The following is a 27,748-nucleotide window of genomic DNA, read 5'->3' as shown; positions in this document are numbered from 1 at the left end:
GACACTCCAACATTTCTTCCTCACAAAGTTTTCTATATTTTCAACATGACCTCCATCTGCATGATACTGGCTTATCTTTCCTTCTACAAAACTCTCACGTGCATTGTGCTGTATCATGGTCATCAATTTTGTGTTTCTTGGCCTTTACCTAACCTAACTCAGCGTTTTCATACCAAAGTCATTATCTTTTCCAAGTCTCTTCTTCCCATCTTTCATGGGTACTTTCCTAGTAATCTGTTTTTCAGAAAATTGTCTCAATCTTTTCCTTCTTCCTTCAATAACCAAGTCTTTAAAAAATGTTCTCTTCAAAATCCTTTTTATATCAGTTCTGTCCTTCTTTTCCTCATGCTTTGTTTCAGCAACTACTATTTTTTTTTAAAGATTTTATGTATTTATTTGACAGAGAGAGAGATAGCGAGAGCGGGAACACGAGCAGGGGGAGGGGCAGAGGGAGAAGCGGGCGCGGGGCTCGATCCCAGGACCCTGGGACCATGACCGGAGCTGCAGGCAGACTCTCAATGACTGAGCCACCCGGGCGCCTCTGCAACTACTATTTTTTTCCTTTCTTTGTCTCTTTTGTACATCCCTACCAAAGTAATGTTATTCAACATTCTTTTGCTAATTTCATTTCTCTTCCCTCAGTTTACAGTTCCTTAATATTTTTTGCCAAACATGGTAAATTCGTTATAATGCTTTTAGGACCTTCTATAATCTGACATTATTCTCCATTTTCTCATGAAGTTTCTTTTCTTTTTTTTCTTTTTTTAAAAAACTTTTTATTTATTTATTCATGAGAGACAGAGAGGGAGAGAGAGAGAGAGAGAGAGAGGCAGAGGGAGAAGCAGGCTCCCAAGGAGCAGGGAGCCCGATGCGGGACTCAATCCCAGGACCCTGGGATCATGACCTGAGCCGAAGGCAGATGCTTAACCATCTGAGCCACCCAGGCGCCCCATGAAGTTTCTAATATATCAGAAAATATTCAGGCATACTACTAAGTTTGATACATTCTGTTATTGAGGAACGTGAAATGCTATGGAAACACGGAAAATGGTGTGTCAATATAGTCTATCTCAAGGAATTAAGTAAGGCTTGTTTTTGATTGATAGGTTGGCACATAACATTTGATTAAGAATAGAAAAATTGACTTGGAAATATAATTTGCCAAATTAATGCCCATAGGTATAATTAACTGTAGTTTCAATCGATAAGTGATAGGACTTGGGATTTTTATGTTATTTTCCACTTCCAGGTTAGAAACCTTAAGACCTATATTAACTTTAAAAAATATAATCCTATTAATTAGTTCTTAGTTTTCCTGAGGACTAAGGATAGTTAGTGTGATAGCAGATTAGATGTTTATCAAATCTTTATATACTAAGCAATATTGTTTCTATCTGCTAGAAACCTTTCTTAGAGAATCTTTTAACTCTTGAATACTTACAAAAATACAAGCCAACAAATGCTATACCTTTCAGGAGCCACTGAATGCAACTGATGGAATATATTTTTCAATGTTTTAACTGATTATTAATACTAATATACTACCTGCCATATTCCCAAGGCAAGAGAAAAGAGAGCCAAGTGTATCTGTATTAGGATAACATATTCATTAATTCTTAGTGGTGGTCAAATCTGAAAATAAAAAAGTGCACTTGGCCCCATATGTGAATTGGACTCGCAGAGTCAAGGCACACCTGTTTCCTACATGGCTGAAAGTGAGTCTCCCTTAACATCATGTAAGACTTTTTCTGACCCAGGGTGTTATTGGTAGTCAGTGCCAGTGGGTCATATTTGCCCATCCCCTCTTCTGAAAATATAAAGGAAGGAAGGAAGAGACAAAAGGGAAAGGCTGGGAGTGTGGCAAGTGTAAAGAAAAAGAGGGATATAAATTAATGCAATTTTCCTTTAGGATCTTATAATTATTTGACTTAAATTGATATATAACTAGTTAGCTTTCCATAAATGGTTAATATTACATATAGCAGAATATTATTCTTTCCTTGAAAAGCTGAAATCATTTGTTTCCCTGAAATAATCAGGGATGCTCTGTCTTTATCTTTTCTATTAGATTTTGTTTTTTAATTGTGAGGCTTATCAGAACATTGCTTTATATGTTCTATTCTTGCTCAGGTATAATTCTTGATGGGGTAAAATTCAGTTCTATAACTGTCCAAAATAAAGCTGAAAAATGGCATAACTAATTAGAGAGCTTTATGGCTTTCTCTGAGATACTACAAAATAGTTTTAGACATCTATAGTATTTAAACCAGATCTAAATTGTGTTTTTAAACCTTGGTTTAAATGTCTGTTTACTTTTAAATATTAAATATTTACAAACATCTCCAACTACATTCACTAATCCTAACATAAAAGGTGTGTCAGTACTGTTTTTTCTACTCTTTGAGCTTGAAAGAGACCTGAGGAGCACTGAAACTTACTGGAGAGTCATATTGTCAAAAAGTATTGTTTGCAGAACGTTTCACAGGGGTAAAAAGCAATTTTAACTCCCATTTCTGTTTCTGTAGGTATCTTCTCGGTACTCAGCTTGGCCTCCGAGTGTACAACACTTGCTGCTGAACTTCCCAAAGTATCCTACGTGAAGGCTCTTGATGTATGGCTCATTGCTTGTCTTCTTTTTGGGTTTGCTTCACTGGTGGAGTATGCTGTCGTCCAGGTGATGTTGAATAACCCCAAAAGAGTTGAAGCAGAAAAAGCCAGAATTGCTAAGGCTGAGCAAGCAGATGGGAAAGGTGGAAATGCTGCTAAAAAGAATACTGTGAATGGTACAGGGACTCCTGTTCACATTAGCACTTTGCAGGTAAGAATAAAACTATACAGGGAAATTATTTCCCCCATCCTTTCTGCAGTATCAGGAGAAAGATACTTTTCTGTGTGTGTGAAGTTTTGATAGAATTGGTATTCTGTCATTTCTCTTTCACAGAGGAAAAGGAACTGTACACAGCATACTTTTTTGGGAAAGAAATAAAAAAACACTTAGGTTAAATACTAATTAAGAAAAAGAAATCAACAGCTTATCAAATTTCTAGAAGACTTTCCATGGAGTTTCATGGTACATTTCTGCTTTGATGGCTACCATTGAATGTGGAGATCTTGCCAAAGTATTGACCTTCCTCCTGTTCCTCACTTGATAAGCCATCACTGAGAGGCCAGAGGACTGCCGGGAGCACTGATCTTCTGTCATCATTGAAGACCTTAGCAGAGCCCATGCTCTTGATAAAACCCCCTACTATCCCCCACCGAGTTAGAGAGCTACACACAGAGTATGTTAGGCAGGCTACTTACTTATCGGATGCCTGGCTCCTAGAGAAACTATACCCAGAGTCTGGGATCTGTCCAGCCCAGTGGTGAGTGCTTACAGAATTGGACCTTGCTTTATCACTTGATCATAGATCTAAGAATAATAGGCAGTGCCTTTAGATTCTGATAAATTCTGGGGCAAGAGTCTATTTCATGGATTATGAATCGCCTCCTCTGCCTATATTATGGCCCCATCTTAATGGGACCATTAGTCTATTTGTTAATTACCACCATATCCCTTACCTAGAATGTTAGACAAGTATGCCACATACACATTTTTAAATGCAAAAGCAGGCAAACTGTTTTTATGTGGTGCTGCCTGAAGCTAGATTTTTTAGAAAAATTAAAATTTTTTTTTGTTCTGGTTGTCATTAAATTCATTTTCTGCATCTACAGCCAAGACTCTCTGCAATGTTAGTTGCTACTTTGTCGGAAGGCTTTTCAGGCCTTATAAATCATTATACCCTAAGTCCCTTTATGAAGAATAAGTATACAATTTTCATTAATACAGAGCTATCATGACCTTAGGGAGGTCATATATTTGGCATGTCTTTTTCCATCCTTTTCCATCCAGCATGTTTATATCATTATGTTTGAAGTGAGTTTCTTGTAGACAACATATATTGTTGATTTATGACTTTTAATCTGCTCCACCACTCTCATGTTTTAATTGGTATACTTAGATCATTTAACTTTAATATAAGTATTGATATATTAGGGCTTCAGTCTATTGTTCTATATTTCATTTTCTTATCTCCCTCTTTTCTGTTTCTTGCTTTCATGAAGATTACTTAAACATTTTATAGAATGACATTTTGAGTTTTTTATATTGTTTTTAAGTGTATCTCTTTGTCTATCTTGTTTATTGGTTGTTCTAGGTACTAATTACATGTACATAACTTATCAGGGTCTACTGGTGTCATTATTTTGCCAGTTTGTGTGATGTGTAGAAACATTACATTCTTTAACATTCCTTTACCTTTCTGTTTATGATAGAATTGTAAATATTTCTTAGAACCTAATTAGAAAGTGTTATACTTTTTGTTTCACTATCAAACATAGTTTAGAAAACTGAGAGGGAGAAGGAAAGCTTATTGTCTTTATATATCTTTTTGCTTACCATGTTCTTGCTTTTATTCTGATATGTCTTCCATTGTTTACTTTTAGAGAATTTCCATTATCCATTACTTTGGGTGGTGCTGCTGGTAACAAATTGTTCTAGTTTTCCTTCATCTGAGGAAGTCTTGATTTCCCCTTCATTTCTGAAGGATAATTTCACTAGGTACAGGATTCTGAGTTGACAGTTCCTTTAGCACATAAAAAACATTGTGCTACCTCCTTCTGGCCTCTGTAGCCTCTGATGAGAACCTCACTTAATTCATATGGTTTTTTCCCCTAAGGGTAAACTGTCATTTTTCTCTGGCCACCTTCAAGACTTCTTTTGGTCTTTATTATTCAGAAGTTAAATTCTATGTTTTGGTGTGGATTTCTTTGCGTTTATCCTGTTTGGGATTTGTTCAGCTTGTTTAAAAATGTAGACTTAAAGGGGCGCCTGGGTGGCTGTGTGGGTTAAACGTCTGCTTTCAGCTCAGGTCATGATCCCGGGATCCTGGGATCGAGTCCCACCTCGGGCTCTCTGCTAAGCAAGGGACCTGCTTCTCCTTCTGCCCCTCCCCTGATCGTGCACTCACTTGCACGTGTGTGCTCTCTCTCTCTCAAGTAAATAAACAAAATCTTAAAAATTTTTTTTTAATTTTTTTAAATGTAGGCTTATGTTTCTTGGTAAATTTGGAGAGTTTTCAGCTATTATTTTCTCTAGTACCTTTTCAGATCTGCTTTCTTTCTCCCATCTTTCTGAGACTCTGATGACACAACTGTTAGATCCTTTGTTATAGTCCCACAGATTCCTCATGCTTTTCAATTTTTCTAGTTGATTTTCTCTGTTTTGTTGAGACTGGATAATTTCTTTGGTTATGTGTTCTAATTCACTGATTCTTTCCTCTGCCCCTTCCATTTTTCTGTTGAGCTCATCCACTGAGATTTATATTTTGCTTAATGTATTTTTCAGTTTTAAACTTTCCATTTGGTCTGTCTTTTTTCTTTCTTTCTTTCTTTCTTTCTTTCTTTCTTTCTTTCTTTCTTTCTTTCTTTCTTTCTTTCTTTCTTTCTTTCCTTCCTTCCTTCCTTCCTTCCTTCCTTCCTTCCTTCCTTCTTTCCTTCTTTCCTTCTTTCCTTCTTTCCTTCTTTCCTTCCTTCCTTCCTTCCTTCCTTCCTTCCTTCCTTCCTTCCTCTCTCTCACTCTCCTTCCTTCCCTTTTCAAGATTTTGTATTTCTTTGCTCAGGCTTTCTATTTTTCAAAGGTTTCAAACAAATTTTCATAATACCTGATTGAAACACTTTTATCATCCGTGTTTTAAAATATTTATCAGATAATTCTAATACATTTTTCACCTTGGTGTTGGTATCTACTGATAGTATTTTTTTAAAATTCATTTTGAGATCTTCTCTAGTCCTTTGTATGATGAGTGATTTCTACTGAAACCTGAACATTTTCATATTATTTTATGAGACTCTGAATCTTATTTAAACTTTCCTTTCTTGTTTTAGCTGGCTTGCTCTGACTGTGTCCCAGGAGAAGGAAGGGTGATGCATCAGTACTTCCAGAAGTAGAAGTCCAGATCCTCACACAGTGAGGATGGGGTCTCTTCATTATTGCAGGGTGGGATTGGGAGTTTTTAATACCCCATGTGATCTTCACTGATAACTACAGGGGGCATGCCCTTGTCACCACTTTGTGGTGATAAAAGTCTTGCCTGTCTGCTAGGCCTCCTATGACATCATCCCCAGTGTAGAAGAGGGGAAGCAGTTTGTTTCTGCTAGGTGGGGGTGAAAGACGTTTAACCATTGGAGCCACCCAGATGCCCCTTCTGCCCAGTTTTTAACTGGATTGTGTTTTTTGATATTGAGTGGTATGAGTTCTAATGTGAATGTTGGTATACTTGATTTGTCCAGAAGTCCCTTACACTATCCAGTTTTAAAATTATTTTTTCTCTTTGCTGTTCAGTTTGGGTTATTTTCACTATCCTGACTTCCATATCACTGATCCATTTTTCTGTATCATCTGATCTGCTGTTTATTCCCTCTAGTGTATTTATCGTTTCTGTTATTGCAATCTTCAGCTCTGGTTGGTGCTTTCTTATATTTTCTATCTCTTTGTTGAAATTCTCACTGTGTTCATTCATTCTTCTCCTGAGTTTGGTAAGCATTTTTATGACTATTACTATGAACTCTTTATCAGGTAGATTGCTTACTCCATTTCATTAAGTTCTTTTACCAAGATTTTGTCTTGTTCTTTCACTTAGAACATATTCCTCTCTTCATTTGCCTAACTGTCCGTGTTTGTTACTAAGTATTAAATAGTTGAGCTCCTTTTCCTGGTCTTGAAGGAGTGGCCTTATTAGGTGTTGTCTTGTGGAGCCCAGAAGTGCATATCCTCCTGGTCACCAGAACCAGGTGTTCCAGGAGTATCCCCTGGGTAGGCTATGTGCACCCTACTGTTGTGGTGGGGACATGACTGTTGTGGGCATGTGGTAGGTGGGAGTGGCCTCTGGCCCAACTGGCCGGGATGCCTGGCTCTGACTGCTGCAGGTGCACGGTGGGTGGGGTTATTGTCTTGTCAGCTGCAAGGCCTGACAGAGGCACATGTTGTTTGATGCCCTTTATGGGGCATGCCCTCTAAAATTAGCAGTCTAGATGGAGGATTCCAAAATGGCATTCACCAATGCCAGGATCAGCATGGCAGAACAAGATAGTAAAAATGGCTGCTTCCAGTGTCTAAGTTCCTGGGGGAAGAGAGGCTCAGCTCTCTCCTGTTCTTGCACTGGTTTCCATGTCAAGTGAGTCAGCACCTGAGCCTTTTAAGAGTGGGTTTTTCTGTTACTATGGTTCCATAGTTTTCCTGGACATATTCTTTATCAGTTTTTAGAGGTTAGGTATTCATATCTCCTGTGCAGAATCTAAGGGTTAAGTTGCATGATATGGAGCTCACATCTTTCACTCCTCAGGATAAAGCTCTATACCTTTGAGATCCTTCCTAAACATGGAGTGCTGTGCCTGGGGTGTGGTTTTATCCCTTAGCAAGACTGTATCTCTGCCTCTTCTACCCATTTTGTTGATGTTGCTTATTGCCGGGGCTCTGTTCATCCAATTTCTTGATCCCCTTCAGAGGGAATTATTCCATATGCAGTTGTAGATTTGTTATGTCCATAGGAGGGATGAGATCAGCATCTTCCTAGGCCACCTTGAATTCTCCCCAGAATCCTGTTTTTTGGAATTCTTAATCTCAGAAAACAAACTGAGGGTTGCTGGAATGGTGGGGGGTGGGAGGGATGGGGTGGCTGGGTGGTAGACAGTGGGGAGGGTTATGTGCAATGGTGAGCGCTCTGAAGTGTGTAAGACTGATGAATCACAGACCTGTACCTCTGAAACAAATAATACATTATATGTTAAAAAAAAAAAGATAGTAGGAAGGGATAAATGAGGGGGGTGGAAATCGGAAGGGGAGATGAACCATGAGAGACTATAGACTCTAGGAAACAAACTGAGGGTTCTGAAGGGGAGAGGGGTAGAGGATAGGGTAGCCTGCTGATGGGTATTAAAGACGGCATGTACTGCATGGAGCACTGGGTGTTATATGCAAACAATGAATCATGGAACACTACATCAAAAACTAATGATGAGAGAGAAGGAAAGATGGTGGAGGAGTAGGGGACCCCATTTCAACTGGTCCCCGGAATTGAGCTGGATATCTACCAGACCACTCAGCACCCACGAAACCAGCCTGAGATGTAAGAAGATCTGGATCTCTACAAACAAAATATCACAGGTGGTTGGTTTTGAGGTAAGAAGCAGGGAGCCGTGATTCTGCGGGCAGATATCAGAGGATAAACAGCAGCGGGAGGGTGCCTGGCCGTGGGGATCCTACACCGCCGGTGAGCAATAGTCTCGCATGCTGGGGAAAGGGCACAGACTCGCAGACCGTAGCCGCAGGGGATAGGACTTTAGGGCAGCCCTGGGGGCAGAAACCCAGAGTGGCGGGGTCGCGCCTGCAAACTGGGAGCAGCTGGTGGTTTTAGAAGCACAAAGGGCAGAGATGTGCCACTACCTGGAGGCAGGACTGGGGGCGCTGCAGAGGGGTGCACAACCCAGGCTGCGGCAGTTTATAGCAGCACAGACAGAAATGGAGATGGTGTGGCCTGGAGAGCTCACTGAAGAACAGACTGCGGTCTCTCTGCTCTGAGGCAGAGGGTTGGAAACGGTCTCTTCTGCTCTGATTTGTGGAAGAGACATGGAAAGCCACCAGGGAAAGCCGCCAGAGAACAAAAGCCCCAAAACTGATTCCCACTGAGCCCATCCCCTGCCACAGGGAGGCAGGGCAACTCCGCCCAAACGGATTGCGTGGCAGGCCCCTCCCCCAGAAGACAGGCTGAGAAAACAAGAGGTCAGCAACCCTAAGGTCCCAAGAAAACAGGTGCATCTTGCTTGGGTTCTGGTCAATAATTTGGACTCTATACATTCCCTCAAACACCCATCAACAGAATGACTAGGAGGAAGAAATAGAAATAGACTCAGAGATTATGACTTATGCTGCAGATTTACAAATGGATGCAGATATAACCAAGATGTCAGAGATGGAATTCAGGCTAGCAATTGTGAAGACAATGGCTAGAATGGAGAAATCAATGAATGGCAACATAGAGTCTCTAAGGGCAGAAATGAAAACTGAATTGGCAGAACGTAAAAATGCTATCAGTGAGATCCAATCCAATCTAGATAATCTAACAGCTAGGGTAAGTGAGGTAGAAGCACGAATAAGCGACCTGGAAGACAATATAATAGATAAAAAGGGAAAAATGGAGGCCAGAGAAAAACAACTCAGAATCCATGTAAATAGAATCAGAGAAATAAGTGACACCATGAAGCGTTCCAATGTCAGAATAATTGGAATCCCGGAGGGAGTGGAGAGAGAGAGAGGACTAGAAGATGTATTTGAGCAAAAGGTAGCTGAGAACTTCCCTAATCTGGGGAATGAAACAAACATTCGCGTCCTAGAGGTAGAGAGGACCCCTCCCAAGATCAAGGAAAACAGGCCAACACCCCAGCATGTAATAGTAAAACTTGCATATCTTAGGACCAAGGAAACCATCTTAAGGGCAGTTAGGGAGAAGAGATTCCTTACGTACACAGGGAGGAACATCAGAATAACGTCAGACCTATCCACAGAGACCTGGCAAGCCAGAAAGGCCTGGCAAGACATATTCAGGGTACTAAATGAGAAGAACATGCAGCCAAGAATACTTTATCCGGCAAGGTGTGATTTAGAATGGATGGAGAGATGCAGAGCTTCCAAGACCAGCAGAAACTGAAAGAATATGTGACCACTAAGCTGGCCCTGCAAGAAATATTAAGGGGGGTTCTATAAAAGGAGAAAGACTCCAAGAGTGATATACAACAGAAATTTACAGGGGCAATCTATAAAAACAACGTCTTCACAGAAAACATGATGACAATTAATCATATCTTTCAATAATCACTCTCAACATGAATGGCCTAAATGCTCCCATAAAACGGCACAGGGTTGCAGATTGGATAAAAAGACAGGACCCATCCATATGCTGCCTACAAGAGACCCATTTTGAACCTGAAGATACATCCAGACTGAAAGTGAAGGGATGGAGATCCATCTTCCATGCCAGAGGACCTCAAAAGAAAGCTGGGGTAGCAATTCTTGTATCAGACAAATTAGATTTTAAATTAAAGTCTGTAATTAGAGACACAGAAGGACACTATTCATGGAAATCAATGAGAATGAAAACATATCGGTCCAAAACCTATGGGATACTGCAAAGGCGGTCCTAAGGGGGAAATACATAGCCATCGAAGCCTCACTCAAAAAAATAGAAAACTCCCAAATTCACCAACTAACTCTATACCTTCAAGAACTAGAGAAAAAGCAAGAAACGATGCCTAAGCCACGCATTAGAAGAGAAATAATTAAAATTAGAGCAGAAACCAATGAATTAGAAACCAGAAACACAGTAGATCAGATCAACGAAACTAGAAGTTGGTTCTTTGAAAGAATTAATAAGATCGATAAACCACTGGCCAGACTTATCCAAAAGAAAAGAGAAAGGACCCAAATTAATAAAATTACGAATGAAAGGGGAGAGCTCACGACTAACACCAAGGAAATAGAAACAATTATTAGAAATTATTATCAACAACTATATGCCAATAAACTGAGCAATCTGGATGAAATGGAGGCCTTCCTGGAAACCTATAAGCTGCCAAGACTGAAACAGGAAGAAATTGACAATCTGAATAGGCCAATAACCAGTAACGAGATTGAAGCAGTGATGAAAAACCTCCAAACAACAAGAGTCCAGGGCCCGATGGATTCCCTGGCAAATTCTACCAAACATTCAAAGAAGAAATAATACCTATTCTACTGAAGCTGTTTCAAAAAATAGAAACAGAAGGAAAACTTCCAAACTCATTCTATGAGGCCAACATTACCTTAATCCCCAAACCAGGCAAAAACCCCATCAAAAAGGAGAATTTCAGACCAATATCCCTGATGAATATGGATTCCAAAATCCTCAACAAAATCCTAGCTAATAGGATCCAACAATACATTAAAAGGATCATCCACCACGACCAAGTGGGATTTATCCCCGGGATGCAAGGGTGGTTCAACATTCGCAAATCAATCAATGTGATAGAACACATTAATAAGAGGAGGGAGAAGAACCATATGGTCCTCTCAAGTGATGCAGAAAAAGCATTTGACAAAATACAACATCCTTTCCTGATTACAACTCTTCAGAATATAGGGATAGAGGGAACATTCCTCAAGTTCATAAAATCCGTCTATGAAAAACCCACAGCGAATATCATCCTCCATGGGGAAAAGCTGAGAGCCTTTCCCTTAAGATCAGGAACACGTCAAGGATGCCCACTCTCGCCACTTATTGTTCAACATAGTACTAGAAGTCCTAGCAACAGCAGTCAGACAACAAAAAGAAATAAAAGGTATTCAAATTGGCAAAGAGGAAGTCAAACTCTCTCTTTCCACAGACGACATGATACTTTATGTGGAAAACCCAAAAGACTCCACCCGCAAATTGCTAGAACTCATACAGCAATTCAGTAATGTGGCAGGATACAAAATCAATGCAAAGAAATCAGTTGCTTTCTTATACACTAACAACGCAACTGTAGAAAGAGAAATTAGAGAAACGATTCCATTTACAATAGCACCAAAAACCATAAGATACCTCGGAATAAACCTAACCAAAGAGGTAAAGGATCTACACTCTAGGAACTACAGAACACTCGTGAAAGAAACTGAAGAAGACACAAAAAGATGGAACAATATTCCATGCTCATGGATCAGAAGAATAAACATTGTTAAAGTGTCTATGCTACCCAGAGCAATCTATACCTTCAATGCCATCCCGATCAAAATTCCAATGACATTTTTCAAAGGGCTGGAAGAAACAATCCTAAAATTTGTATGGAATCAGAAAAGACCCCGAATCACCAAGGAAATGTTGAAAAAGAAAAAACAAAGCTGGGGGCATCACGTTGCCCGATTTCAAGCTATAGTACAAAGCCGTGATCACCAAGACAGCATGGTACTGGCACAAAAACAGACATATAGACCAATGGAACAGAATAGAGAACCCAGATATGGACCCTCAACTCTATGGTCAAATAATTTTTGACAAAGCAGGAAAAAACATGCAATGGAAAAAAGACTGTCTCTTCAATAAATGGTGCTGGGAAAATTGGACAGCCACATGCAGAAGAATGAAACTCGACCATTCTCTAACACCATTCACAAAGATAAACTGAAAGTGGATGAAAGACCTCAATGTGAGACAGGAATCCATCAAAATCCTAGAGGAGAACACAGGCAGTAACCTCTTTGACATCGCCCACAGCAACTTCTTTCAAGATACATCTCCAAAAGCTAGTGAAACAAAAGCAAAAATGAACTTTTGGGACTTCATCAAGATAAAAAGCTTCTGCACAGCAAAGGAAACAGTCAACAAAACAAAGAGGCAACCCACAGAATGGGAGAAGATATTTGCAAATGACACTACAGATAAAGGGCTGGTATCCAAGATCTATAAAGAACTTCTCCAACTCAACACCCAAAAAACAAATAATCAAGTCAAAAAGTGGGCAGAAGACATGAAAAGACACTTCTCTGAAGAAGACATACAAATGGCTAACAGACACATGAAAAAATGTTCATCATCATTAGCCATCAGGAAAATTCAAATCCAAACCACATTGAGATACCACCTTACACCAGTTAGAATGGCAAAAATGGACAGGGAAAGAAACAACAAGTGTTGGAGAGGTTGTGGAGAAAGGGGAACCCTCTTACACTGTTGGTGGGAATGCAAGTTGGTACAACCACTTTGGAAAACAGTGTGGAGGTGCCTCAAAAATTTAAAAATAGAGCTACCCTATGACCCAGCAATTGCACTCCTGGGTATTTACCCCAAAGGCAAAGATGGAGTGAAAAGAAGGGCCCTATGCACCCCAATGTTCATAGCAGCAATGTCCGCAATAGCCAAACTGTGGAAAGAGCCGAGATGCCCTTCAACAGACGAATGGATACAGAAGATGTGGTCCATATATACAATGGAATATTACTCAGCCATCAGAAAGGATGAATACCCAACTTTTACATCAACATGGATGGGACTGGAGGAGAGTATGCTAAGTGAAATGAGTCAAGCAGAGAACGTCAATTATCATATGGTTTCACTTATTTGTGGAACATAAGGAATAGCGTGGAGGCCATTAGGAGAAGGAAGGGAAAAATGGGGGGGGCAATTGGAGGGAGAGATGAACCATGAGAGACTATGGACCCTGAGAAACAAACAGGGTTTTAGAGGGGAGGGGGTAGGGGGAATTTGTTAGCCTGGTGATGGGTATTAAGGAGGGCACGTACTGCATGGAGCACTGGGTGTTATATGATAACAATGGATCGTGGATCACCACATCAAAAACTAATGGTGTATTGTATGGTGACTAACATAACATAATAAAATTTAAAAAAAAAGCTAATGATATATTGTATGGTGATTAACATAGCATAATAAAATAAAATTTAAAAAGAATCATGTTTTTTTTAAATTTAGCTTTTTAGGCATTAAAATAATTGCCCAGTGAACAAAAGTTCAACATATTTAAGAACTTCTATATTTTAATTCTTATTGTGTTTGGGGTTGCTAACAGAAACACACGTGTTTGGATTCTGAAACTATTACATTTTGCTACAAAAAAGTCATAGAATGATGTTTAGGGAGTTTAAAATTGACCAGAAATTTTAATCTCCAGAAATAACTGTAAATGATTCTTATTGCTTACAGGCCAAATGCAATTTCTAAAATGAACATTGTACCTATGTAATATTTGTATCCTGAGATAGACTTCAAAATGAGAATGAGTAAAAAAATAGCATCTTTAATATATACATCAAACTTAGAGCCAATGTGTAAGTTTGATAAATTCATAAGACTGTTACACATTGACATAAAAGAATATAAAAAAGAGAAATTAAAAAATTGTTGTCCTTTTAATTTAGTGGTTTTGGTGTGAAAAAAATAGTTTCTGATTTCAAAATGCACTTGTTCCAGTGTACTTTGTTTTCAGAACATAAACTTTTGCAAAGTGATTTCAAAGAAATTGTTATTGAAACCCCAGTTCGGCTGCTTGCCACTCAAAAGGAAATACTCAAGAGACATGTTGGTTGGAAAAGAAAGATTGCTTTATTTAGGAGGCCGGCAACCTGGGGAGATGTCGAATTGGTGTCCAAGGACCATCTCTGAGGTTCCAGACGAAGAAATGGGTTTTTAAAGGGGAAATTTAGGGTAGGAGATTACATACATATTGATGAAAAGGGCAGGGAAACTTATGACTATTCATGAGGAAAGATGTACCATACATATGAGGAAACATATATGTAACATAAATCCCATGTTCACTTTGGGGTGGGGACTTAACACCAGAAGGAGGCAAAATTCAGCCCCTGACATCAGGAGGTTATATTAGGACAAGGAGAAGGGGCTATGGGCATGCTCTGAGAGCTGGCATAAACTGGAAGGGGTCTTAGTCTCATTATCTCTGTTAAGGAATGTGGGGCCTTGCTTGATCATAGGCTGGCACCATATCAGTTGACCTTGGGTTCAGGCTTCTGCAGAAACAGCTAGTGGATCTGTTAGTAGGGTCTGAAAAGACATAATAGCTGATTAGGGAGAAACAATTCTCTAAAAAACAAGCTTTAAACTTTCTGCTAATTTCAACCTCATGAACCCTGTGGGGTATGGTTTCAAAATGATATGTCATTTGTTTTTAAACAGAATAACAATAGTTATTAATTAAAGTACAATGAAATTTAGATTAAAGGTAATTTTTGATCATGCTGATCTTTAAAATAATACTGTGTTTGTGAAGGAAAGGAATGATTTTAAAAAGTGTAAAAAATAAGAAACATCAATCATGTGATATAGCTTTTAGCATGTTTTTATAATTTTGCCTGCATATATAAATTTGTCGTCATACATACATAATTATCTAGGTTATCCCCCCCAAATTTAGGCCTTCCTCAACCATTACAGTATTTTACCTACTAATTTGTTTGTTTACTTGTATAACCCTTTTTTAAATTCAACAAAAACGTTGAGGACCTACTGTTGTTAATATCATCCTGTTCCCAATGCCCAGTATGTGCCATGTGCTATTCATAAGAAAGATGTTGTGAATAAAAGACAAAAAAGTGTCTTTGCCTTAGGATTTGAACAATTAAAAACATAAAACCTGCTGTTCATGCATGAATGAGATGTTGTTTACTATGGTAATGTTAGGTTTTTAAAAAATAAGGAATGACTTAAATTTGGTAAAATACATAGAGATTATTTCCTTCTGAACCTATTTTTATTAACTGCAGAAGATACCGTTATCCCCATGAAATCATCTGTAAGTCTTCTGGTCAGGAGATATTACATAAGGAGATTTGCTTTTAAATGTGTGACTCAAACTGAAAAAGACCATACACAAAAAAAAATCTTAAAGATTATAATTTGAAGCATTAGGAAGTTCTTATCTGCATCATTTTTTATTCTTGACAGTTTCATTATCATACTACCTCATTTTTGCTACCAGTAATTTTCAGGGGTGACAAGTTTATATGATGAAAGTAAATGAGACATATTTATATGAGGAAAAATTGAGAAATTATAAATTGGAGATTAATATAACCAAGATCACTTTTAAGAGTGTGTTATGTAGGGTTACTTTCTTATTAATAAGGAGTTTATTGAATCCCTCTTGATGTGATATTATAATTGCTTAAAATAGTATTACATTGTAAATATTTTTGTACTTTTATATACATATTTGATATGATAATTACTTGTAGAGTATTAACTAAAAAAGTTCTGTTTGTGTAAAATCTCCAATGAATGGAAAAAGGTGAGACCAGCCAACTAGTTAATGAATCATGACCTATTTAAGGAACCTGAGGACTTCTTCTTATTTAGTTGTGTCACATAATAAAAAGATATTTCTATAGTAGAGGTTCTCTCCTTCTGTACACACACACAATTCTACTCTTTTCAAATAAAAGAATCTTCAAATACATTTCTAGAAGAGATTTTAATACATTAAATGATTGAAGGTTTAGTATAACTAAATTGAAGCTCTTTGGAGCGCTTTTCTATGTTATTATTTTAACATGGAAGAAATTCTTCTTTTACTGACATGTGTACTATATTTAAATAATCTCTCTGAATAAATATAACATCCTGTGTCTACATTTTGAATAAACTGTGTAGATGAAATTCTAAAATTGTTAAAATAGCTAGCAGAATCTAAGAATATGTTTTTGTAAATAAAACAGATTAGGAAATTTGAAGTATTTATGTGTGACTTAGGTTATAGTATCATATAAATTTGATTATTTGTTTAGTTGTTTATAGATACTAAAACTATACCTAGAGCTGTGTATAAGATTTAAAGCAAATGCATTTCTATAGTAAATATGTATGGCTTTCTTTGTGAAAAAGTAAAAAAATGATAAGAAACATCCTTCTTAAGTCTATTGGCAGAAGCTAGAATACCCCTTTGTTTGATAAGTGGATTCTAAAGCACAGTTAGTAAATAAAACTTTTGGAGTAGAGAATTCTAAAGGGAGAAAGCAAGATGGGATATCCATAGAGCCCTAGATTTTGAAGATTGTTCTGAGAGTCTGAGGATAAGGCAAAAATTTGATATGTAGAGTCTGTTCTCAACCTCTGTTCCAGTCAAGGTAGCAATTTTACTCTTCACAAAAGTTCACTGATACATCCTGAGACTTACTCCTCAAATACCACTGGAAAGTTAGAGCTTAAATGTGGTCTTCTTTCTGGTACACTTATAAGGAAGGTGTGTGAGAGTGAATGTGAGTCTGTGTCTGCGTGTGCATGGTGGTGGGGTTTAAATGACAGACTGCTTGCTGAAAATGGCCTTTTAAAATTTCAAATTGGGGAATTTGAATGGAAGGTGTAAAAGTAAATTTTATATATATATAAAATATATTTTCTATTATATATAATCATAATTCACATTTACATAATATTTATGTATATATTCATATATTTCTAACATTCATATATAGATATTCATAATTTTATATATATATATGATTTCCCAAAGTCATATTTAAATAATTTAGATTTTAGTTGCTACCTTTGTTCTCATGCCACTGACCAGTCCCTATTTTTTGCCAGATATTTTCTTAGACACAGTGCACAAGTTGATATGGACTAGACCCTGGACCTCTGGTTGCTCAATCAAAAATAACTACCTCATTAAGACATAGTCTTTTAAAGTCAGTTGACTTCTCACAATTGGTAAATTGTAACTGCACATTAGGAAAGGGGAGGGGGAATCCTCTTTCTTAAGGTTGGCCTCTGTTAGCTAAACAAAGTTCCATCAAAGCATCTAAATATGTTAAAATATTGGTGTTTCACATCTTTTTTTTCCTTAGTATGAAACACTAAGAAAGGTAAAATTCCCCCCAAAAAACATATAATAAATAAATAAATAGGTAAAATTCCAGCCCCACAATTCCCATTCCTACTTATCAATAGTTTGTGTATTTTTGTTTAGTTATATTTATATATTATATTTATAATATGTATATATATTTATATAAATATATTTTTAATAATTCTTACTCAGTAGGATTGTACAATATCTATGTGGTATAAAGTATATCTGAATAAAGCCAACACTTATATACCAGCTTAAAAAATAACATTACCAGTACATGTTCATAATTGAAAAAAAATGGAAATAATCTACATGTATAATGATGGGATATACACAAACACATTTTAGCTTGTTTTTTTTTTTTCACTCAGTATATCTTAATTTTATGTGCTGTCCACCTCTAAACACTGCCATCTGGCTCTTGCCCAGAAGATATGACTCCAGTGTTTGTCCAGATAAAGGATAGGGTCCTGCAACCTGAAATACTGCTGGGAAATAATTTGTGTTACTTCTTAACATTAAGCATGAGTTTTACCCAGCCATAATCTGGTAAAAGGTAAATAGAATCTATATAACTGGTCATTGTATTATACTAATAAGGCAAAACCTAGAGTAGCTATAGTATACTGACAGTATATAATGACAGGTTTCCTTTTTCAGTAAAAGCAATAAATATCAATAATGGAGATTCCAAAAGCAGATCACAGAACTCAGGATTAGGAACAGTAGGAAATTAAGCAGTAGAGTCAAGAGCTTACCCTTTTGTGGCCTTTTGTAATATCAGCACTATCTTAAGACATTGGGGTTGGCATCTATTTTTTTTTTTTTCTGAGAGCATTTCTGATTGCTGGAGAGAGTTCAATGTGAAATAATTATTTTGTATATTATAGGGAATGAATTTAAATTTAATAGTTCAGAGATTATCAACTGAATAATCTCTGTGACATATGATCTGGATGAACTATACACAATTTCTTTGGATTCTCTGAGTGTGGTTGGCTAATCCACTTTAGTCAACAAATTAGGAACGAATGCCTTTCATCAGTAGATCTTTGATTCATAATCACTGTGACCATCTTTTAGTTCCTATTTGTGAATGCAGTTTAGAGACAGAGTCTGTATCGTTGAAGAGATAAATGCCTCAGTCATTTATAAACCGCCATCTTTGGAAATAGAATCCATGGGGAAGTCAAAGGTTAGAAGTACCAGAAGATTTCTGTAATCTATGTATTGTGGTAATATGGCCTGTGTCAGTGTTAAATATTAGATTGTAATTTATTGGTATTTCAACTGAGAACTCTCACAGGCCTGGGAGCACCTAAGATAACTGTTGATTTGCACTTTGAGTCTCTTGACATAAAGTAACCTATCAAAAGTTTATTCCATGACATAAGCCTTGTTATATGGGCAACATTTTCGAGCCCTAAATGTTCAGGTAATCTGATGGCCTAATCAGTTACTGTTGATTCTTTTTGTCAAACAGAGATAATAGTCAACTGATTAAACCATCAGATTTTTAACATATCCTTTTAAAGAGATGTTTTATGAATAGAAAATTGCTTAATGTACTCTGTCCTTAACTTTTATTCTCAGGTTGGAGAGACGAGATGCAAAAAGGTTTGCACTTCCAAGTCTGACCTGAGGTCTAATGACTTCAGCATTGTTGGAAGCTTACCAAGAGATTTTGAATTATCCAATTATGACTGCTATGGAAAACCTATTGAAGTCAACAATGGGCTTGGGAAATCTCAGGCAAAGAACAACAAGAAGCCGCCCCCTGCCAAACCTGTTATTCCAACAGCAGCAAAGCGAATTGATCTTTATGCAAGAGCATTGTTTCCTTTCTGCTTCTTGTTCTTCAATGTTATATATTGGTCTATATATTTATGATAGATCTTTTTCATTTGTGTTAAATAAAATGCCATTTCATTGTGACCAGCCTCATTCATAAATGCCAATCTGAAAATTTTTGCATTTTCATAGCAATATATTGCATTTTGGATGCCATTTGATTGTAATAAAAATGTGGCACCTTACTTTTGAATGGCAGCATGATCTTGTTACTTCTGTGCTCTACTAATGATGTATATATGTATAGCAAACACATTGCTTTGATAAGCATACCACATAAAATAAAATCCAAACAATTCTCTTCAGTTAGTGTAAATTACAGATACTTCAGATGATTCTGATAATAAAATGATGTGCACGCTGGATCCTGTTATGATCACCATTCTAATGTATGTAGTATTTCAGATTTCCTTCCTTGTAACTTTCAGAGAAAGCCATCTTATTCTTGTACATTTTTAGATGGTATTATCACAGATTAAGCAAAATTATATTACATATTGTTTAAACTTTGTAAGTAGAAAGATATCAACTATAATTATGTGGGCTCTGTGCAGAAATAAAGTTCAAAAAATTACTAATTTGTAAAATCAGCTCATTTTAAAGTGTGCCTGTTTTGTCAAAATGCCAACTTATGAAACACAGTAAGCATTTTTGAAACAAAGGGAAATCTAGATTTACATAAATTCATACTGAATTCTGACTTCTGATAAAAATAAAAATAAAGGATAGATACATTGATTAAATATTTCTGACAAAAGAAATTCTATTTAATCCACCTTAAAGCCTAAATATATTTTCATGGATTTCATTTTGTTGATACAGAATATATAAAATCATTGTGCCTTAAAGAGTCATAAATACTTTAAATTGGACTATAATAATGGATATGTGATTTCACATAATTTTTAGGTAACAAAGAGGAAAATACCCTATTCCTGGAAGTAACTTGAGTTTGGGGGAAAAAAAAAATCATTGGAAAATTTTAACTTCTTTATTAAAATGCTTACATATTTTTAAGTAAAATTAAATTTTTTTCTGAATTCATTTCTTTTTTTATTGGAATACTTTTTGGATTTGCTATAAAACATTTAAAGATTAAGTATGTAATATCTTTGTTTAAGTTAGGTCTCATTGCTAGTTGTATTTTCTTTCTTGCTAAAAGTCTAGACTCCTTAGATTTATTTACTTTGATCTTGTTTGAACCTGAAATAAGCACTTTCTGGTCTATAAGTCTCCCATTTCCTAGTGATATCAATCCAGTGTACCTTTTTATTTCTCCATAGCTGAAATTGGAATTATCCATAATTCATATAACAACAAACATAAGACCAAGTAAGTATATTTACATTATTTGGAGAGTTTTGTTGCAGCTGAGAGTTTATATGGTCAATTCAATGATAAAATGTGTTTAAATATTGTTTATGCAAATTGCTATATGTAATTCAATGCTATTTTATTAAAGACTTTAACTTTTTTAAAGATTTTCACTGATTACCAAATTTTTAAAAAATAAAATGTAATCTAATCCTCTGTAGTCCTTCAGCACCCCCTAGTTGCAAAAATTTAGCCATCTGAATAGTTTTAAAATGCCACAAGTAACCCCACCAATGGACTTGAATATCCTGTGAGGACCCAGGGCAGTAACATTTTAATGGAACTGTGATAGGAAAAAACGCCTTGAGTAGGACTTAAACCATTTACAATTTTTACTTATAAAAATTATATTTGCTTATAATATGTTTTCTGTGTTCTTGCAAATTTCATTCATATTCAGGAGTTTGATTTAGATACAGAGTTTTAAGTGGGAAATGTACCAAATGGAAGACAGGTTTCATTATGCAAGAATTTATTGAAAAAAATGTGAATGAATTCCTGTGATATAAATTTATCGCCTCTTAAGATCAATTTTAATACACAGCTATAAATATGTAGCTGTTCCAGGACTAAATGTGTTATAGAACTTCAAATGGAACATTAGACCGTGCTCATAACAAAGAAGTACGACCCGTGTCCACTTACAGTTGTTTTATAATTGTTACCTCAAGGATTTAGTCGTGTCACCCCAGGGTAGTTCTGGTCTGTGTCTCTAAATATTATATCTTTCTGGGAGACTTGCAGTATATCTACCTGGATATAGTATCTCAGATTCAGTGTCTCCAAAATAAAAATTATCTTCTCCTCACAAATTAGTAGGTTTTCTTATTCTCTGTTCTTGTTAAAGACGTCACTATTGTAGTCAGCCATATTAAATCTTCCTTCCTTCTCTCACTTTACACCCTTTCAAAAGGCGTAGAGATTTTCCCTCTCACCCCTACCACCCCCTCCTCTCCATTTCTGCTGACACAACTCTAATTCAGTTGCTCTTTCCCATTCTTTTTCAGACTGCTACAGCAGTTTTTAATCTCGCTCCACTCTACCTCAGCTGATTATTATTATTATTATTATTACTATTTTGATTAAGTTCCATACCCAATGTGGGGCTTTAACTCACAACCTTGAAATCAAGCGTTGCATGCTGCACAGACTGAGGCAAGCAGGTGCCCCAACTTAGCTTATTTTTGAACTAACTGTGGGATATTTTTTTTTTAATTATCAAAGTAAGATATGAATACCTTGGTGTACTAGAAAGCAAGATGTATTTAGAGTGAGCACTAAAAGTTGCTGTCAGGTCCTTCTTTCTTCAAGCTCTTCTCTCTTTTCCCCAGAGGTCATCACCTTACTCTAGGCATTTACAACTCTGTCCAGGTTTAAATATAAAAGATAATTTAGTTCAATGGGATTTAATATAAAGGGGATTTTACCATATGTATAGTTTTGCAATTTATTTTTCATTTCTGTGTCTTGGAGATCTTTCTGTGTGAGGACATATTGGACATTCATAAATTTATCCTCTGTCTCCTAATTATTCTATAGCATGAATGTGCTTGAATGTAGCAGAGATTTTGATTGGTTTACTTTTCTAATACAAAATGGTTATTGCAATAAGTATCTTTGTGCACATATGAGTATACCTCCATGAGACAGATGCCAGAGTGGAATTGCTGAGTTTAAAGATGTATACATTTTAAATTTGGGGGTGTTCTCCCAAATTTCCCTCCAAAAAGCTACTAATGTTGATTTTCATCATGATATATCCAAACTCTCACAACCTAGTCATCTCTTAACCTATTTGATGTCATTGACATACTACTTTTCTTTTTAAAAGCTTTCTTGAGAGGCGCCTGTGTGGCTCAGTCATTAAGGGTCTGCCTTTGGCTCAGGTCATGATTCCAGGGTTGTGGGATTGAGCCCTGCATTGGGCACCCTGCTTGGTGGGAAGCCTGCTTCTCCCTCTCCCACTCCCTCTGCTTGTGCTCTCTCTCTGTGTCAAATAAATAAGTAAAATCTTTAAAAAAAAAAGCTTTCTTGAAATTGTTTCAGAATTTTAGAAAACTTGCAAAAATATTCCAAAGAATTCCTGTTTACCATTTATCCAGATTCCCTAAATGTTAATATTTTATCATACTTACTTTATTCCCCTCCTACTGCATGTGTATGTGTGAGTGTGTGTGTGTGTACTTGAGACATTTTTTTCCGAAACATTTAAGACAAAGTTGCAGATATGATGTCCCTTTACCTCTAAACAGTTTAGTGTATGTTTCCTAAGCAAGGACATAGTACCACAGTATCAGTTATCCATATCAAGAAATTAACATTAATACAAGGCTATAATCTAGAGACCTTATTCAAATTTACCATTTGCCCTACTTTTTTTTGTTTCAAGATCCAATCCAATATCACATATTTCACTTAATTATCATGACATTAATTCTTTAAAGTAAAGCTTGATCATGGCATTCTGCTCAAATATTTCTGGTGTCTTGTGTTGCCCAAGAACTAAGTAAAAAGTCCTCTCTCTGACATAAAATTTTCTCCCATTAAATGTTTAACTTATCTCTGAAGATATTTCTCATACTATCCCTCTCCTCACATCTTAAACTCCAACCAAACTGATTTTGACCTTTATGTGTCATGTTTAACAATGATCGGAGTGCTGAGGTCAGCCAGGAACCTGTCCTTTTAGGGAAGTGGTTTATTTTATGTTTCACTATTTCTTTTAAGTATGCCACTCTTGGACGTCATGTCTTTACTCATTTTAACTAATATGTTTTCCCTCAACATTGTTTTTTAGTCATAAGTTTGCATCTCTATTGAAAAACGAAGTTAAAATTATTTCCCATTACATATGCAATGTTCAAATTAAGGTGCTCTAAAAACAACTCAATTTATCATCTGTATTACTGAAAGTTTCAGTTTACATAAATAGTTGAATATAAAATTTTAAAGTACCAAGCCTAAGATGAGAAATGGTCTGAAGTATTTTTTATAACTTTTAATCAAGGCTTTTATTTTTAAGATTTTATTTGACAGAGAGAGAGCACAAGCAGGGGGAGCAGCAGGGAGAGGGAGAAGCAAACATCCCACTGAGCAGAGAGCCCCGATGCAGGCCTAGATCCCAGGACCCTGAGACCATGACCTGAGTTGAAGGCAGACAATTAACCGACTGAGCTACCCAGGCGCCCTTAAGGCTTTCTTGTTAGAATATTACTACCATGCTTTAGAATCGCAGATTTATTCCAATTATATTTTCAAATTAAATGCATATGTTTACACCATATATCAGTAATTTAGCATTCACTACCTCCCCCCCTTTTTTTGCTAAACAGACTTTCTTGTAATTAATATTAATGGATAATCTGGATGCCATATTCAAGGTCGGTTATAACCTTAGTGTGTGTATATACATATATGCATAAATTTAATATTTTACATTTAATAAATTTTATGTTTTCTCTATATTTATACACCTATATTATTATATATGCTTATGTATTATTTTATTTTGTTCTTACCAAGCAAGAACAATGAGAAAATTGGAATTTCTATATTCTAAACAATAAATGCATTTACATTTCCACAAATACTTAAAAATTTCTCAAATCGCACATATCACACCCAAAGCAATTCTCTCTAAACGCTCTTAGAATAGAATACCGAAAAAAAATTGTAGATTAGTAAATGCTTATTGGGTACTTAATATGCTAAAGGTATTGTGTTAGCCAAAAACTGTAAAGACCAGGACTCCATTCTTAAATGAGAGTCAGTAGTGTGAGAAGAAAATAGATATGCTAAATACACAGACCACTATAATACAAATCAGAATGCATAATGCATATTACCAAAGCATGAGAAGGAACAAACTCATTTATCTAAAAGAACAAGACCTGTCTTCAAGAAAAGTAAGAAATAGTTTAATATAGCTAAATAAAAACTATTTTACCATAGATGGTAGACTTTTGAAGCTAGATGTTAACTAAAAAAAAATGATATGTAAAGTGCAGAAACATTGCAATTAAAACTGTTAAGGTGCTATTTGCATTTTATTTCCTAGTTAACATTGCTGAGGAACTAATGAATAGTAAAGTTTCCTTAGCTGATGATGTAATGCACGTTACCTAATGTTTGCCTCTTAACTAAAACTCCCATCTGATCTTAATCCTATAACTTGAAATATTTTTCAGTAAATCCCAGTTTGCAGCCTGAGGCAAATGCAGTTCAATTAATATTCAGAGTGAGGCAGTCAAAAGGAATCAGAGCCCTCCACCCCCCTTTAGAAAGAACGCAAACTACAGGTCCTTTCCCAATTACCTCATCAAATAGGGATTTTATTAGTCAATTAGCATTGCCTCACCCTATGCCATTGATGACACATAACAGAACCCCATTTTGTGAAATGGTAAACAAGATGAAGGGGCAAATGATTTTAATTTTTGAAAAAGCTCAGCTCAGTTTATTGTATGCTCCCATGGGATGTTCTTTCAAGCGTTTATTAGAGTTGGAAGTGTAGCAGGAGGAAAATGGCATTTAACAATAGTAAACACCCTGTCCACTTCTCTTTTAGGACTACAACCTCATGCCATATAGCTTTTGGGGATCTCCTCCTTCGGACACGAAGTTAGCACACAATGGCAGCATCATATCTGCTTGCTTTACTAACAAAACTTAAGCATTTTTTATAATTCTAAGTTAGAATCTTCAGGCTCCTCAGCTACAAAGATGATCTTTAACTTATTAACTGAGAGAATTATATGGAACTCATTAAGAGGGAATACCTAATAAATTCTGCCTTGGACTATTATAAAGCCTCATTCTAAACACAGCTGCACTTGTCTGGTTCATTCATTTGTATACTCAAAAGCCCTTTCATTCAAAAATCATTGGAGTTTCCAATCAGTCCATTGACATCTTAGAAGCTTTCAAATTTCTAGATGAATTAATTTAAATGTCAAATAAAAATGTGAAATTTCCTAAGGACTATATGTAGGACACGCATGATATAAAAATAATCTTAGGGTCTAAACTAAGACAAAAGCTAGTATTGTATAAAAACTTATAGGGAAGAAGGAGTGGGTAGTAGAAAGACCCTTTGGACGGGAATAAGACCTGGGTTACAGTTCTGGGTTTGCCATGTACGGCCCTGCACACCTGGTCAAAGAATTTTTTCTCACGTACCCTATTTTTAAAGAAGGAATAAAAATAATGTAAGAATGACCAATTACAACATGTAAGTCTGCCTTTTATAGCCCGTTATAGGCAAGGATTTGGAAACACATAAACTAGGCCAGAATTCTATTTACTAGTGTAAATCTTGGCAAGTTATTTAACATTTGTGGGCCTCAGTGTCCCTATTTCTAAAACATGGGTAGCGATGACAATCACGTTATTGTGATGATTTAATGTATTGTTATATGTAAAGTGCTCAGCAGAGTTTCTAGCACATAGTAAATGCAAAAAATTATAATTATTTTTATCTCATTTTTACCTCTACTACTATGACTAAACTATTTCTGGAAGTTGCCCTTATTAAAATAATGAGTGTTTGGCTAAAATATACACTGATACTTTGACAATAGGTGCATATTACTTCTGCCCTTTAGGTATTTTAGCATCCATAATCATTGAGATTGATTTTGAATATAAAATAATTTAAGGATTGAAAGAACAGCAGGAACTATAACTTGCATATTAAAATATTATTGGTAGGTAAAAAGAATCTTTGGAATATTTACTTGGAAGTCCATAATTTATTTATTTATTTATTTATTTATTTATTTAACATTTTATTTTATCTTATTTTTTTAAAGGATTTTATTTATTCATTTGAGACACAGAGATACAGAGAGAAGAGAAAGCATGAGCAGGGAGAGAGGCAGAGGGAGAGGGAGAAGCAGGCTCCTTGCTGAGCCCGGAGCCCGATGTGGGGCTCGATCCCAGGACCCTGGGATCATGACGTGAGTCGAAGGCAGACGCTTAACCATCTGAGCCACCCAGGCACCCCTGGAAGTCCATAATTTAAACATTAGGTTGTAACAGAACACAATAATGCCAAAAATTCAGAATCCACATATTTAAGGGTCATATTCTACATTTATCCTATAAAAATAGATAAGTGAAAATATTTCAGAATTTTTAAAAGAGAATACAGGGAAGAATTTCCTAGATATGTTACCCATATTGTTCAAATTGAACTCCATCTCTCATAACTCATGCATGTATGGTACTAATAAAAGATAATTAATGCTCATAATGATTATCCTGGAGAACTGCATGATTCTGAATTTCTTTCTGAAACATGGAATACTAAATTATGTTCAGTAAAATTGTCGTGTTAATATATTTTATTGTACTTTAGTTCTTTGAAGATTGGTAATCCAACTACGTACTGACCACAATGGTTAGTCTCAATTAATCAAAATATCCAATTAACACAATTCTATATAAATGATAATGTGTTGCATTCTGAATTCATATTAAAAATGTATGGGGCCAACCTCTAAGTAACAAAATTATATTTAATTCTTCTTAAAGGCAACATATTGTATGTTATAGCTGTAATAATATTTATGCATATATGAAGAAACATTTGTTAAACACTTGGCACCTGACAAGTATACTGCTGGGAAGATACTAATAAAAAATGAGTGTGTGTGTGTGTGTGTGTGTGTGTGTGTGTGTGTGTGTGTGTATAGGTGCAGGTGAATATATATATATTTATATATGTATATATACACATACATACAGTATAATAGCAATTGGTGTTTTATTTGCAATTAAGACATACTATATTTTGCCCTTTTGGAAGTACTAAAGGGTACCTATTTTATATATATATGGAACAGTTTCACATTAAGGTTACATTAGGAGCTCTTTGAGAGAATGCCTATTTAAGGATCAAATAAAATAAGTGTGTGCTAATTGATATGAACCAGATGGCCCACAGAGAAAAACTTAGTCTCAACAGATTGTTCCATTTATTTATTTGTATGCTATTCATTGAAAAAACACTCCCATTCTTGTATATACCCCAGGTTCATTCTGCCCCACCTCATAAAATGAACTACATATGCCTCCCCCACCTCATCATTGA

General features: G+C 36.0%; 1 protein-coding gene across 1 annotated transcript in view; it reads left to right on the top strand.

The window, feature by feature from the left end:
• GLRB (glycine receptor beta) overlaps window positions 1-19,320 on the top strand; it is a 100,895-nt gene extending 81,575 nt beyond the window's left edge. The window contains exons 8-9 of the mRNA XM_028104391.2: window positions 2,526-2,818; window positions 19,024-19,320. Of these exons, the coding sequence (XP_027960192.1) occupies window positions 2,526-2,818; window positions 19,024-19,320 (590 nt within the window). The remainder of the gene's footprint in view (window positions 1-2,525; window positions 2,819-19,023) is intronic.
• Window positions 19,321-27,748: the final 8,428 nt, after the last annotated feature.

The sequence above is a fragment of the Eumetopias jubatus genome, unplaced genomic scaffold (genome assembly GCF_037043125.1).
Source record: "Eumetopias jubatus isolate StellerSeaLion01/CBP00866 unplaced genomic scaffold, mEumJub1_p1.0 scaffold_2, whole genome shotgun sequence".
NCBI lineage: Eukaryota > Metazoa > Chordata > Mammalia > Carnivora > Otariidae > Eumetopias > Eumetopias jubatus.
The sequence above is the reverse complement of the archived record's forward strand: the minus strand, read 5'-3'. Positions and strand labels throughout refer to the sequence as shown.